At 40.8% G+C, this 13,419-nt stretch overlaps 1 protein-coding gene across 4 annotated transcripts in view; it reads right to left on the bottom strand.

Moving 5' to 3' along the window:
* Positions 1-3,049: 3,049 nt before the first annotated feature.
* LOC110983939 (uncharacterized) overlaps positions 3,050-13,419 on the bottom strand; it is a 62,933-nt gene continuing 52,563 nt past the window's right edge. For 3 of the 4 annotated variants that reach the window (XM_022243642.2, XM_087136038.1, XM_022243643.2), the window contains 2 exons: positions 10,286-10,453; positions 3,050-3,992 (listed from right to left, as the gene is read on the bottom strand). In XM_022243642.2, coding sequence (XP_022099334.2) covers positions 3,781-3,992; positions 10,286-10,453 — 380 coding nt within the window. In that variant the 3' untranslated portion in view covers positions 3,050-3,780. Of the gene's footprint in view, positions 3,993-10,285; positions 10,454-11,250; positions 12,300-13,419 lie in introns of those variants that run through there. The other variant, XR_015425054.1, reaches the window with a different exon arrangement.

The following is a 13,419-nucleotide window of genomic DNA, read 5'->3' as shown; positions in this document are numbered from 1 at the left end:
ACCTTGATAAAAATACTAATTTTTTTTTGAACTGGGAACACGATTTTTCAGCTTGATTTTTGTAAAATGTTTCCCCTTGTGTTCCTCTTCTTTTATGATGATTGAAAATGCCTCTAAACGTCTTTTCCAGAGAAGGGGATACAGCCTGTGGACATGGGTAAGTCCAGAGAAAGTCTGACCTTCTTGCATAGTGTGGACATCTTTTGTTTCCGATTCCATACAAAACTATTGGAACAAAAATGTGGCCCCTGATGTTTTTGGTTCCCATGATGTCTATACTGTGACACATATAGATGTGCATATATAGTCCTTACAACCTGAAAACAAGTATGGCCACGTGTGTGCAACTATGCAATCAAATTTCCCACTATAATTTGAGGACTTTGAATACGTGTATCAACTTCAAACTTGGTATGTACATTCATCCCAAACCAACATTTTGGGTGAACTGTAATTGTATCATTTTCTTTGGGGGGAGGGAAGATGTAGATTTTTTTTTTAGTTAATGTTTTATGGCTTTTTTGAGGGGTGAGGCTAAATTTGGAAAGAAGAGAAGAAAATCCCCATTCTCTGAACATGTTTCGAAACATTTGTGCCTTTTTTGAGGGGAGCATGGCCCCTGTTGGATCTTGATGGAGATCTCGATGTAATCCTTAACTTTAGACCACATAGGTCAAGTTCATTATTGTTAAACAATAGGAATAGTTTCCCCAGCATAACTTGAGGATTTCTCATAGCAACCTTAAAGTTGGTGTTTGGGTTGATCTTGGTGTCATCCAGAAAGCTATTAGTTTTTACTTCAATGGTCAAGGTCATGGTTTAAATAGTAGAAATGGTTTTCCCACATCACACTGGTAAGCTATGACCTGATGTGTTAAATTGAAACTTGGGATACATGTAAATGTATGAATCCACTTTGAGATTGTTATTGGTGAATGTGTATCACACAGGAACACCAATTCTCAGCCACTAGTGTCAAGGTTGATAAGGCCAGCAGGACCATTTGAGGGCTGTAAATTGGACACTCAAAAGGATATGTGTGGTTGTCTGAAGACCCACAGGGACATGTGTCATTGGAGGTGGAAGAAAGAATTTGACAATGTGATATGACTGTGACAGTATTCATGCAGATGGCATATGTATCTTGTCAACTTAAGACTTTCCCTTTTAACTTTACCAGTCCTCAATACTTAACCTGTTAGAGGAATTAAGAACCATTAACCATGATGCTGATGGGTTTAATTTGAAGTTGCAATCTGGGGGATTTTCAAGATTTTCCGTTTTCAAAATTCCTCAAAAATTCATAACTTCATTTACTGGACATTTACACCCACACAAATGACTGTCTGGTGGCTACTCTAATCTGACAGACATCTATTTATGCCAGAGTATTTCAGCCAGGCCTGCCACCTTGTAAAAGCTCAGGTTGTGCAGTGTTACTTAATTTTCTTTAGTTCCCGAAACTGGCGTCTGCTGCTGGCGTCTTTTCAAATGCAGACCAGATTAGCGTGTGTCACTCATCCCTGGAGTGCTTTTGTTCCTGCTGGTAATCCACTCGCACTGAATGCCACAAACAGTGGTATTATCATTCAAAACAATGATGGATTTACTATTGACAACTGAAAAATGTTGGCAATTCCTAGCAGCCCGGTCTTTTGTTCCGAGTGAAGCTCCTTTGTCTGATTTCAGGCACCCCAGCTTTGCATATAAAGGTAATGTCTCGGGTACGGGGCACCCTGGCACAAAGTGGTTAATTCGATTATCTTGTAAGTTTATTTCAACATTATATCTCTCCATTCATTTATTAAGACTGAATGACATGAGATCACGCATCACTATACCAAAATGTCCAAAATGGCATTTACTGATTAAAATGCCATTATTCTGTCTTAAACAATTCTTGCAGTCAGCTGTTTACTTTACACTTGAAAGATATATTTATTGCAGTAATGTTTTAAATAATCAGCACAGATTCAAAAATGGTCACTTCCACAGCTACATCTACAAAGCTCTATTCTATGCATTTAACATTACTAAACTACTCTGGCATTTCTAAAACCAATACTTAACTTTGAGTCATACAAACATTTCAAAATATTGAAGTCGACCTTATTAATATCTAACACCAAGTTCCTTTACCCACCTTAAAAGAAACTTAATTGTCAAGAGTAATTTAAGGTCAGTGAGTCAAGCAAGCATTGTTAAGCCAAATCCTTAGCTGATTTCAAACTAATCAGCAATGAATTTTTCACATAAAAGTAGATCTTATCAAATACCTTTTATCACAGTATCTCATGTAAAAGACACACTTGCATAGTTGTAATTTATTTCATTCAAATATCAATATAAAATAGACTTGAAAGAGTAAAACTCTAAGTCCTACAACAAATTTCAAGCATTCACTCTGTCCTACCACCCACATTTCTTCTACAAAATATTGGCTACAATATAAAATACATGTAAGTTTTCCTTTATACACTAAAAGAAGTTTACACATTTACATGAAGTAGCTACATCTTCATCTGTTACTTTTGAGACAGAGGAAAATGTAACCAAAAAGGATGGAAAACTAGGTTTCCACACGCTATCACAAACAGAGTTTTGTCGTTACTCTGGAGATCTCAACTTCTGTTTGAGGCTCAAAATATTATCACTTTTAAAATGACTTGTTTTAATGTTGGGGGCAATTCATACTTGGGATACAGTGAGTGAATTCAAGTGCCATTGAACAGTGTAAAAACAAACAGTTCAGGCCTCAATACCATGCAAGCTGATATTCCTGGAGTTTCTCAAACAAAAATTGAATTATTGTCTTGACCATTGTTTTTCTATTTCTTTTTCATGGGGGGTAGCCAATTAAATGTCTAATTGTGTACACAAAACAAACTCCCCCCTCGAAAAGTGATACATATACTTTAGTTCCCTAGCCATTTTTCAAATGGCTTCCCTCTACTTTCTTTGCCACTGAGGACCGTGTTCCATCTGTTATTTTATTAACACTGCCCTAAGATGGAAGCCCCCAAACCCAAGGAGTTGATCCTGGCCCAGGTTTTGTTTTGGTCAAACAATTTCTGTTTAAAAAAGGAAATGGGGGGGGGACTTTTCATGCTGATGAGTTCAGCAGAAATTTTCACTTCTTGAAGTAGGTCACTGCACCCCTCAGTACTTCTTTTACGTAAACAATATCTTGGTATAAAGTAGTTCATTCTTTGTTAAATGCTCTACATCACAGGCAAACTGTGGCTTCATTACATTCAATGTAAACTTCAAGTTTGTTAGCATGAAATAACAAATTTGCATTTGCACAATGAGAATAGTGTGAACCATAATAGAAAAGACCTTCATAACATGTCTGTAACATAAATATGCAGCATTTTGTGATAAATTATTTCAGCAACACAGATTTTGGCAGAAAGATGGAATTTGGGATCATTTAATTTATGTCTCAGGATGATCAAGTTGTCTCCCTTTCTACATCTGATAAGCTACAATGCTAAGGGTACTTTTGAAGAAACCTTTGTTTTATTACTAGAAATACATAATACTAACAATAATAACAATTATAATAATGCCAATGGCAGATTCACACCTTCCTGCATTTATTTTCTTATCTTTAAAATTGAATAGTCTATTTCTAAAATGTGCCCCTTGAAACAGATTCTCGGTTATTGTTTACAATGTTAAGTTACTGTTATTGCTCCATCTTCAACACACATGTTTGGACTTTCAGTGGCATAACAATTCATATTGTGTGCTCAAAAGCTGTTACTCCCGCCTTCATTACAAATTGAAATTATTTGCTTTGTCAGCCTTTATATCAAGAAAGTCCTCACATTCTCCATGATGCACCTTGACCAGGTCCTTCATACCATCTATGCACAGCTGTGCCCTAATAAGGGAACAGTCATTGTTAAACGTCATATGACCACTGCCACAAATAGGATTATAGATGGATGGGCACACAAAGTGGCCACAAGAAGTCTTCCCATTCACTGGAAAAGAGAAGACCAAAGGACCCTGTAAGTTGCAAATACAACTGAAGTAATACACTTTTAAAAGAACAGAAATGACAGATTTTCAATATCATGCACGTTCCAATCTCCACTGGAGCTGTACCTAATGCTTGAACATAACATGAACATCATCAAGGGTAAGTATAACACTGGTAATAATGGCAGGTAGATCAGGAGTCAAATAGCCTAGGCCAATGAACTGCTCTTCCCCTATCTCCAGTGGAGAGGGGCAGTTACGAGACCATCAGGTATTACCAATTAAACAATAGACTGATCAATTTTAAGTCTCATCCCATTATAGGATATGCCAGAAGCAGGGGGCCGAGTCCCCCAAGTTGAGAATATGAGAGGCCACCCCCCCCCACCAGTGCTGAAATTTATATCATGGAAATAGTCCATCAGGAAACCATTTAGTTTTTGTGTTTAGTGCCATTACGTTATGTTATGTATTCCTCAATCACCTTGTTTATTTGTTCTGACTCTTGTGAACGGTAAGATTGTTCCTTTGTCATTTATTTCTGGATATTTTACCGTTTTCATTTTAGTCTTTCACAGATGGAAGACTGACCTTGTACTGACCTATTTTCAGAGTTCGCCAGGTGGTGCTATTGCTTTTGGATAAATATATTTCTGTTGCTTCAGAATAAATATTCAGTACGTCTGTTTATTTATTCTCCTTGCTTTTTTATATTCTTTGATTCCGCCCCAGTTGTGGCATTCTTGTTTACAATTTGATTAGTTTTTCGACAGCAGTTGTTTCGTTATTTCTAAGGATATTTGCTTGCTGATTTTTCATATTGCCAGGTATTTCAGTGTTTCTGGTTTCAAGATATTTCTAATATTTGATTTTTGATTTTTCGTAATTGCCGGATATTTCGGCATTTCTGATTTTTCCGATTTCTCTCTGTGTATTCTGTGTATTAGATGAAAAACCTGAGAGAAGTTTGAGTTAGTCTTCATCCCGCTTCGAGATATTCGCCCGCTTGCGGGCTAGGGATCGCTTAATTAGTAAGGACAGTGGTGCGTTGGTTTCGGTCCTTGCTAAGCTAGGGAACAGAACAGTGTGTGGTTAACTATTTCGTCCTATTCGCCTGTCTGGGGTACGGCCATGTGATACCCTTATTGGCTCCAGTACTGTACTGTCAAGCGCATGAGTTCGCTCTTCAAGTATCGAGCGATATTTGTGAACTTGTAGCGGCAGTACTGGTGTGGTATCTGTTACTTACACCGCGTGCCCGTGGGCCCTGAGATCCAGTATCTCTGGTTCGATCCCGCTCCACTATGCCTTCGGGAGTGAAGTTGAGTCTGCCACTCAAGGGGCCACTCAGGCAAGTCAAAACTCGGCACACCATAACAGACCTTGGTGTACCAACGAGCGTTACATGGAGCATAGCTCTCCCTGTGGGCCTTCATCGAGCTTCAAGCATCACTAGCCCCTATGCTCCATTACTCCCTTCGGGAGTGTAGCTAAGTTTGCCATTTGCTGCTTGGGCAGTTCGAAGCTTGGCACACCTTAACAGACCTCGGCAGCACGGAGCATCAAGCAACGTGTCCGGCCTGCCTCCAGTACTCCACGAATGGAGCGCGTGCGAGTATGCCTGTTACGCAGGCAGCTCGGGGCATGACTCGGCACCCTGCAGTCAGCTCGGCTCCCCGGTATTGGTTTGCCGTTACTTGCAGGGGTTTTCTGGTGAGCACGTCTCACGCGCCCCTACAGTGGGAGTGCGTTTGAGGCGTGGCCCGTTTGACTTGGTGGGTTGCTTCTCGCCTAGTGTTCCCTTATCGTATGAGGTTGGTTGGCTTTGGCAATGGCTCCTCTCCCAACCACTGTGACTAAAAAAAAGGCAGCTCCGGCCCATTCCTGTTCTGATTGAGATCTGTTAGCATCCGGGACCAGGCCCAGCTCCGGCCTCTCTGGCCCGTTTTTTACATGGGGACACTGAGCCCTTGGGCCTCCCCCTATTGCAGCCAGGTCCCAATGCTTGCAGGAGCCTTAGAATTTTAAACTCCTTGAGGTCAGGTTTGACTGGGCATGGCCTGCTCGACCGTGTGGGTCGCTTGTTGGCAAGTGTTTCCTTACCCTTTGTGGTTGGTTGTTTTCTGGCAATGACTTTTAACCCAACCACTGTGACAAAAATCAAACAAAACAAAAAAAAGAAACCTTGGCTCAGGTCCATTCCAGTTGAGATTCATTGGTGTCTGGGATCAGGCCCACTCTGACCTATCTAGCCCATTCTTCATGTGGGGATGCCGAGCCCTTAGGCCTACTCTGACTTCGGGGCTTTCGGCCTCCCTCTATTGCTGATCTCCTTCCAGAAATCACTGTACCCGCTTGTCATTCTCCGGCTCCTGCTCAGTGGGACAACTCTCTGACTCTTTCTTCCAACCAAGAGGCTTACTGAGCGCTCTATGCCTTCAACCTCTGCCCTCAGTCATTCTTTATTTAAGGGGCATTCTGGCATGGGTAGACGCTACAATGTACATGTACATTCTACCTGGCCACCCCCTGCCATAGCCAATGTGGCCTTGGTGGACATAATATGGGTAACGCAGGCAAGATCCAGACTACAATGCAGATAGTTGGCCCGCTTTGCTGTTGAGGCCTTTGTACACTGTCTATCGCTACCTCTGTGCCTCAGCCAACCACTCTTTGCGTGCGATCAGGTGTGCAGTAGGCAGTACTCTCTACCGGGCAACCCTATATTGTCTTCTGGGATGGCCTCCGGTGAATACAACATCAAGTCACATACACTCAGCGTTTGGAATATTGGAGTGGGTTTTCATGTCCGCTGTTCTTCTAGTGCTGATCTCGGAAAAATTGGGGTTAAATTTGCCCCTGTCAGGCAGAGTCAGCATTGGTGACCAATACTTTTTTTTTCTCACGGATGCTCCTGTTGAGATAAAGTTTTTTTCTCTCTTTGGCCAGATGTATGCACTGAGACTTTAACTCCCCATGCACACGTAAAACAGCTGGAATTTTTCAATAAGGGAACGTCTACGGTATTCTATGTATAAGACAAGACTCAATTTTCCATTCTCCAGAAATGCTACACCGACATTCGCATGCACTGCAGCTGTTCATTGTCGCTAGGCGCAACTTCCACCAGACATAACTTGTCTTCCGGCAATGACTCCTTGCTCGATACAGATAGTCAAACCTTCGTATATCTGGGCCACATGAAGTTTTCTCCAGTCTCTGACCTTTTCACTGTTCATAGCTTATTGGAGTACCTTCCTGTACGGCTTGACAGCATTTCTCCTGTTGTCCAACCCTCACTGCAGTCAAAACAAACAAACACCCAAACACCCCAACAAACAAACAAACAAACAAACAAACAAACAAACAAACAAACAAACAAACAAACAAAATGTGTTCACCTCTTTCTAGATAGTTCATGAAATTTTCTCGTCTATCCACACCTACACATAAGACTTTGCTCAGGACGGGTGTGGTGGACTTCCCATGTGAAAGGGTTGACTTAATTCCACCTGTTGCTGAGAAACCTGTTGCTAACTTACCGGTGGTCATGAAGGATTTGGAGAAGAGACAATGGAACAGTTCTGGTCCTCCTTCCCTCTCTGATTTTTTACGCACTGGTCAAGTCTTGCTCTGCCTTTTCAATCTTCACAAGCAGGGCTTGCGACATAGACCAGAGGGGACTTTGACACTGCCCCCATCCCCTTGGGTCTGAGGCTAATGGTTACATTGCTTTGCAGGTGCCCTCAATGCCCAAATTTCTAGGCACTAATTACAGTAGCAAGGTTCCAGCAGACATTCACTCAGTCAGATGAATACATGTACCTTTGTCTGCTCGTTCAGCTACCCTCTCGCAGTCATGGCTGCCCTTCATTTGGCTGGGGTCTTTACTGAATTCCTACCTTTGTTGATACAGGTAATCGTTTCATGTGCATGGGTTCCTGTTTATACAGCAACTTGACCCCTGTTAGATTCAATCCAGACTTCGTTGGGATGTTGTTTTACTGCCCACTTCAATCCTCTGACCTGGGCTTTTTTATCCCACGTGCAATTCTTCAGCCCGAGGACATATCCTCCAAACCTGATACCTCTCCCTGTCAAGACACACGTTGTTGGCAGTTGAAACCGACAATGGGCCCTCAACTACTGGTCTCTACTGGCACTTCCTGATCTGCATGGGGCACTCCTGTTCCCAAACTTTCAAATTTCAGTCACCAGAGTACGTGGGTTAGCACATCATCACTTCATCAGATAAATCATTACGGAGGTACACTCTTACTACGCCCCATCCTCCTGAAAGTTGGATGTCCTGATGAGCCCTTGGCTTTGGGATTAACCTGAAGGTAATTCACGTCTTGAAGCCAAAAACTCCTTTACAGACATATGCTCCAACGGAAGGATTCACGCAACAGAACAGACATTATATCAGAATGTGACTGAGCCAGTCCCTTGGTACCTGACCATCTGCATATTGCCGATTCAGCCTTGACAGGAGCATCTAGTTGCTGTTATTCTGCACCAGACTCCCAGCAATTTTGTCAGAATTTTCCAGAGAAAATGTCTCCTATTCAGACCGTTTGACCTTCCTAACCCTGAGAATTAATTTACCCAGATTCCTAGGGTAGCGTACAGGGTAGGGTAGCTAGGGTACATGACAAACAGTGTGAACTCCAATATGTGCAGTAACCGATTCTCTGCTATGCAACTGAGTACTGCAATCACCAATTTACATGTAGCTACTGTTTGTCTCAGCTACCCATGTGCTTCCCAAATTAACATCTATCCCTTAGACAACATTGATGGCAGGTATCCTCTTCCTAGCAAACATTTCAGTACAACCGCCCTTTGTTGCTCCCAATAGCTACTTTATTCCTTGATAGTGGTCTGTTGATGATATCCTCTACGCATATTCTTCTTGGGTGATAGTCCCACTGTGCTCCTTTCACCTTCATCGTAGGCTACAATTTAAGGCCCTGTTCATTCTCTCCGTCCTAAAAGTGGGCCAGGAATAAAAGCTGAGAGGTATTGTGCTTCTTCTTTCATTACACTTAAGGTGAGACTTTCGCCTTCGCTATTTGGATTTCCTCAGCTATAAGCATCTGTTCCAAATGGCTCATTTTCACAGACGTCAAACCTCACCACACTATCATGATCCATGATGCTAGGTGTATCTTCTGGGATGTTGGCAGTTATCTACACGGCTATATGTTAGATAATGCTACAACCATTTACCTCAGGTTACCTCTAGCACAGGCCGCAATGAGTTTTGCCGAGACGTGTCAATAATGCCCTCTTCGCCGAGACCACAAGAACAAGCACTTAGTCTAACTTCAGCAATACTCCGCATCTTTGGGTGTCCTCCTTTCATGGCCCTACAAGCAATTAAGTTCGGTATGTTGACTGGCCTTCTGGCCCAAATGACCAATGTAGATGACGCATTTGTGTCTTTAGTGTCCAGGCCATTTCATCAGTAGGAGCCTATTTCAAAGGGTTTCCTGTATTTGTTGAGAGCCTTGTTCGGACACCCATACCACATTCACCTTCTGTTACCTCAATGATGTTTGCAGGGGTGCCATACACATGGACTGACTGTATGCTGGACGGCATTGCAGTTGCTCTTTTGCAGACATCCTCTACCTTTGCAGGAGGAGGCACTCAAGCAGTCACTATAAGGTGGCTGGATGTTAGTAGTGCGTCCTCGCCTTCCCACCGTCCAATGGTTTGTTGCTACTCTGCATATGTATTGGTAATCTGCGTAGGTTGCAGGCAGTAGACTATCCCCCCCACCTAGAGTGGGGTGAGTCTACTACTGCATATCTACCAGAAAACCAATCTCCCTCCCTCCTCCCCACACGGCCTCGGCGCACTTCGCGCATCAAAAAAGAGAACGAACATGACCGATGCCTTTCCGGGGGCGAGTGAATGGGGGCACACTATTGATGATCAAGAATTTAGCAAATGGAAGTAATGGACTAGGAAATAATGCACAGGTCTTGGTAATCTGGTAGGTATGCCAATATTTCTGTATCATACTACAGAGTTGACAGCAATGCTGAACAAGCAAGATATTAACTAACTCAGATAGATCCTTTGATGTTTTTTTACTGAATTTCAACATTATAAAAGAAATTCAGAGGAAACTAATTGCAGGGTAGGTTTTGGGTGCTGAAAAAATGAGGTTGTCAGTGCTTGGATTGTATGTGTACACATGCACAGTGTGACTGAGTATATGTCACAAGCGGATAGAATTTTAGCCAGCCCTGTTACATTTCACTGGATTCTCAAATTAACTTACCAAGGTCCAGCAGTCCTGGTATGCAGTCCCCTGAATACTCAGCTACAAGGGTAATGGATCCTCGTAGACAGGCAACACGCTTCAATTCACATGCAGATTGGTAGGTCTTGCCATCAGACCCACACACTGGACACACATCAGGCTCACAATGAGGACATTTGCGTGGATCTGGTGATGAATTCAACCACAAGATATACAAATTAATAATGTTTGTGCCCAAGTGTTCTCAAACAAATGTTGCTCTCCCCTTTCAATGTCCCCACTGCTATTGTTTTGAGACATGAAGTTTAGATTGATTCCTTGCTTGCATGCCATGATGATGGTTACAGTGATGGTGCTTATAGTTATAGAAAATGCCAACTTAACTAAAGACTGTACAGCCTGTAACAAAGACTATGCTTTATGCAGACGACTGAAATTTATTTTACCTGTTTTTCTGGGCTATTAAACATGCATGGATTTACACACTGCTTCCTCTCCTCTGACATAAATCACTTGACATTTATCATACATTTGTTATGCACAACTGTATAAGGGACTGTACTGAAAATTAGTGTTATACAAAACTAACAGGTGCAAATACATTTAAAATTAACACTTAATCATATTCCCACTGTTCAAGGCCGAGGTAGGTTATTTTACATTTTCATGCTTCATGTTTGTTGTACACTTTCAATCCCACCAGAATTACAGCATGTATGTTTTTTTCATTTAATTGTAATATTCAATTTCAGTATTTTCCAAAGAATCCAAAGATTCTTCCAAAGAATCCCACCTTCAACCTATAAAACCCCATTTATTCTAGAAACAAAAGAGCAAATTGGGGTCACAAGGGATATGGAAGCATTTCTATTAGTAGACCATTATTTAATGCAAAATGATGAAATAGTTTCAGTCTGCATGTTTGATACTGGAACATCATTTTCTACCATGCAAGCTTAATAGACATGCATATTAATACTCACATCTTTCAACATGTTTGGTATGAGCTGACGGCAGAAACCTTCACAATTATGCATCACATAAGGATGGTGTTGAATCCAAAATCAAAAAACCAATTATCACCCCAAAACAAAATGCAAAAGTAAAAAAAAGAAGAAAACAAACAGAAAAAAAATAAATAAAGCAGCTCAAAATCTGAAGGAGTCTAAAATAGGTATTGTGTTCAGATGTGAATGAAATAATGTCTGTAAGGAGATTAGGTTAATTGTATGGTGGTATTTTTGAGCCTTTTCTTCTGTTCCCTACATGTAGCTTCACATTCTGCTTGAGAGGAGTTGCCACATAGCACTTGTACATCAGTAACAAAGCCAAACATCTAAAACTTTGGTAAGGTTTGGCAACAACGAGTGCTCTTTCAAATTTATTTTTTACTTTTTATTTTTTAAATTCGGCTGAGCAGTTTTATAGAGACATTCGGTAACTTTGCATAGAGTGCCACTTTGGATTACTGCCAAGTCTACATAGAAACATTCCTTCACAATATTTTTTTTCACAAGTTTCTCACGGCTTGCTGTCTATTCTTAGAAGAATTTAAAGGAATCCTCCTTTTCCTTTCAAACAAATGAATCACCCATAAAACAGTGATGTAATGCCGGTACCCATGCATATTATTCCATCTTTTCAAAGAGAATTATTACTGGTTTTCTTGGAAATGTTTATATTTATATGAAGTGCGACTTCATAAAGCTTAAGAATGTAGGTAAACTTTGCAGATCCTCCACTCTACAGGAAATAAATATTTTGTAAATAATACATTTGATAATTTCAAATAATTACACCTATAAACTCTGACCACACATATTCATGAAAGAATTAACAAAAAATTGCAGATTTGTGTCTGAAAAAAAGAAAGAAAAGCAAATTAATGTAGTAAATAGAAGCATTTGTCCAAACCAAAGCAATTGCAGTGGTGGACAATACTAGAGTTATGCCCAAAACTTATAGACAAATAAAACGATGATAACAAGGACAATAACTGCAACGATGATGGTGATGGAGACATTCAGACCAGCTGTGGAGTAGAAATAAGTCTGTATCAAGTCACAGTTCAGAGTTTTTATTCTTTCTCTCACTTGAATGCTTGTTTCCCCAAGGTAGATTTTCTGAAGAAATTTCACATCCTTAAATCTGTCAGTCTACTGCCTACAACCTTCACAGATTACTAATGGGTCATTCCATGTCAGACCAACACACTGTTTGATGTTAGGTCTTTGCATTTTGATAAAAACTCCCGTGCTTGTAGACATCAATGAATAATAAATACTTAAAAAAATAAAGAATTTTATCAAAATCTGAAGACTTAAGGTCAAAAGGTGTGTTGGTCTGACATAGAATGACCCATATGCATTATTCCTAATCCATTACTCCCTTCGCTAAATTCTTGATCAACTGGCAGTGTGCCCTCACTCGACTCTGTGAAGCGGCAACCATGAGTCTTCCTCATTTTCTTAGCCCACCATAACGATACTGACATGTTTTGTCCTACTCCAAAAGTTTTTGGGAGTTTCCTTCAATTGCTACCTGCATTATACAGTTTATTTCTTGATCACCCTTTATTTGTTCTTCTGAATTATCAGCTTGTGTTGGAATTGTCAGACTGTTTGCTACTTGCAGCATGCGTAGTTTGTCCTATTGGGTCTCATTTACAGACAGCTGTTGCAAGTCGGCTTCTTCTGTTTTGTACATAATTATATTTGTGTTTCAGAATAAAATTCAATGAAAATTTTTTTTCTGTAACTTCTTATATAGACTGTTACTTCGTATATATAGACCAATTCACTGACACCATGACTGCGGTGTCCCTGCCACTCAGGTATGCATCCCTAAGCTGGACGAGCAAGTGATATTGGTTACCAGTGTGCTCACATTGGAAACATTCAATATGCATCTCTTTTATTCACGCCTATGGGGATACCGCAGTAATAACTCCTTATTCTTGACACTGGATCGGTCTATATATATACATATTGTTGCGCACCTGCAAATCTTGGAATTCTAGCACCCCCTAGTTTTACTCATTCCCGTTCCTTGCATAAATCCCAGGGTCTCTTATTAAGCTTATTCTGTATTTACCTTTTTACACACGACCCTTAGATTCTTGCACACGACTCTAGCAAGAAATCATGTGACCC

The sequence above is a fragment of the Acanthaster planci genome, linkage group LG04 (assembly GCF_054643075.1).
Source record: "Acanthaster planci isolate LZ-2023a linkage group LG04, COTS_SCS, whole genome shotgun sequence".
Lineage (NCBI taxonomy): Eukaryota > Metazoa > Echinodermata > Asteroidea > Valvatida > Acanthasteridae > Acanthaster > Acanthaster planci.
Note: the sequence above shows the minus strand (reverse complement) of the source record. Positions and strands in the feature narration are given on the sequence as shown.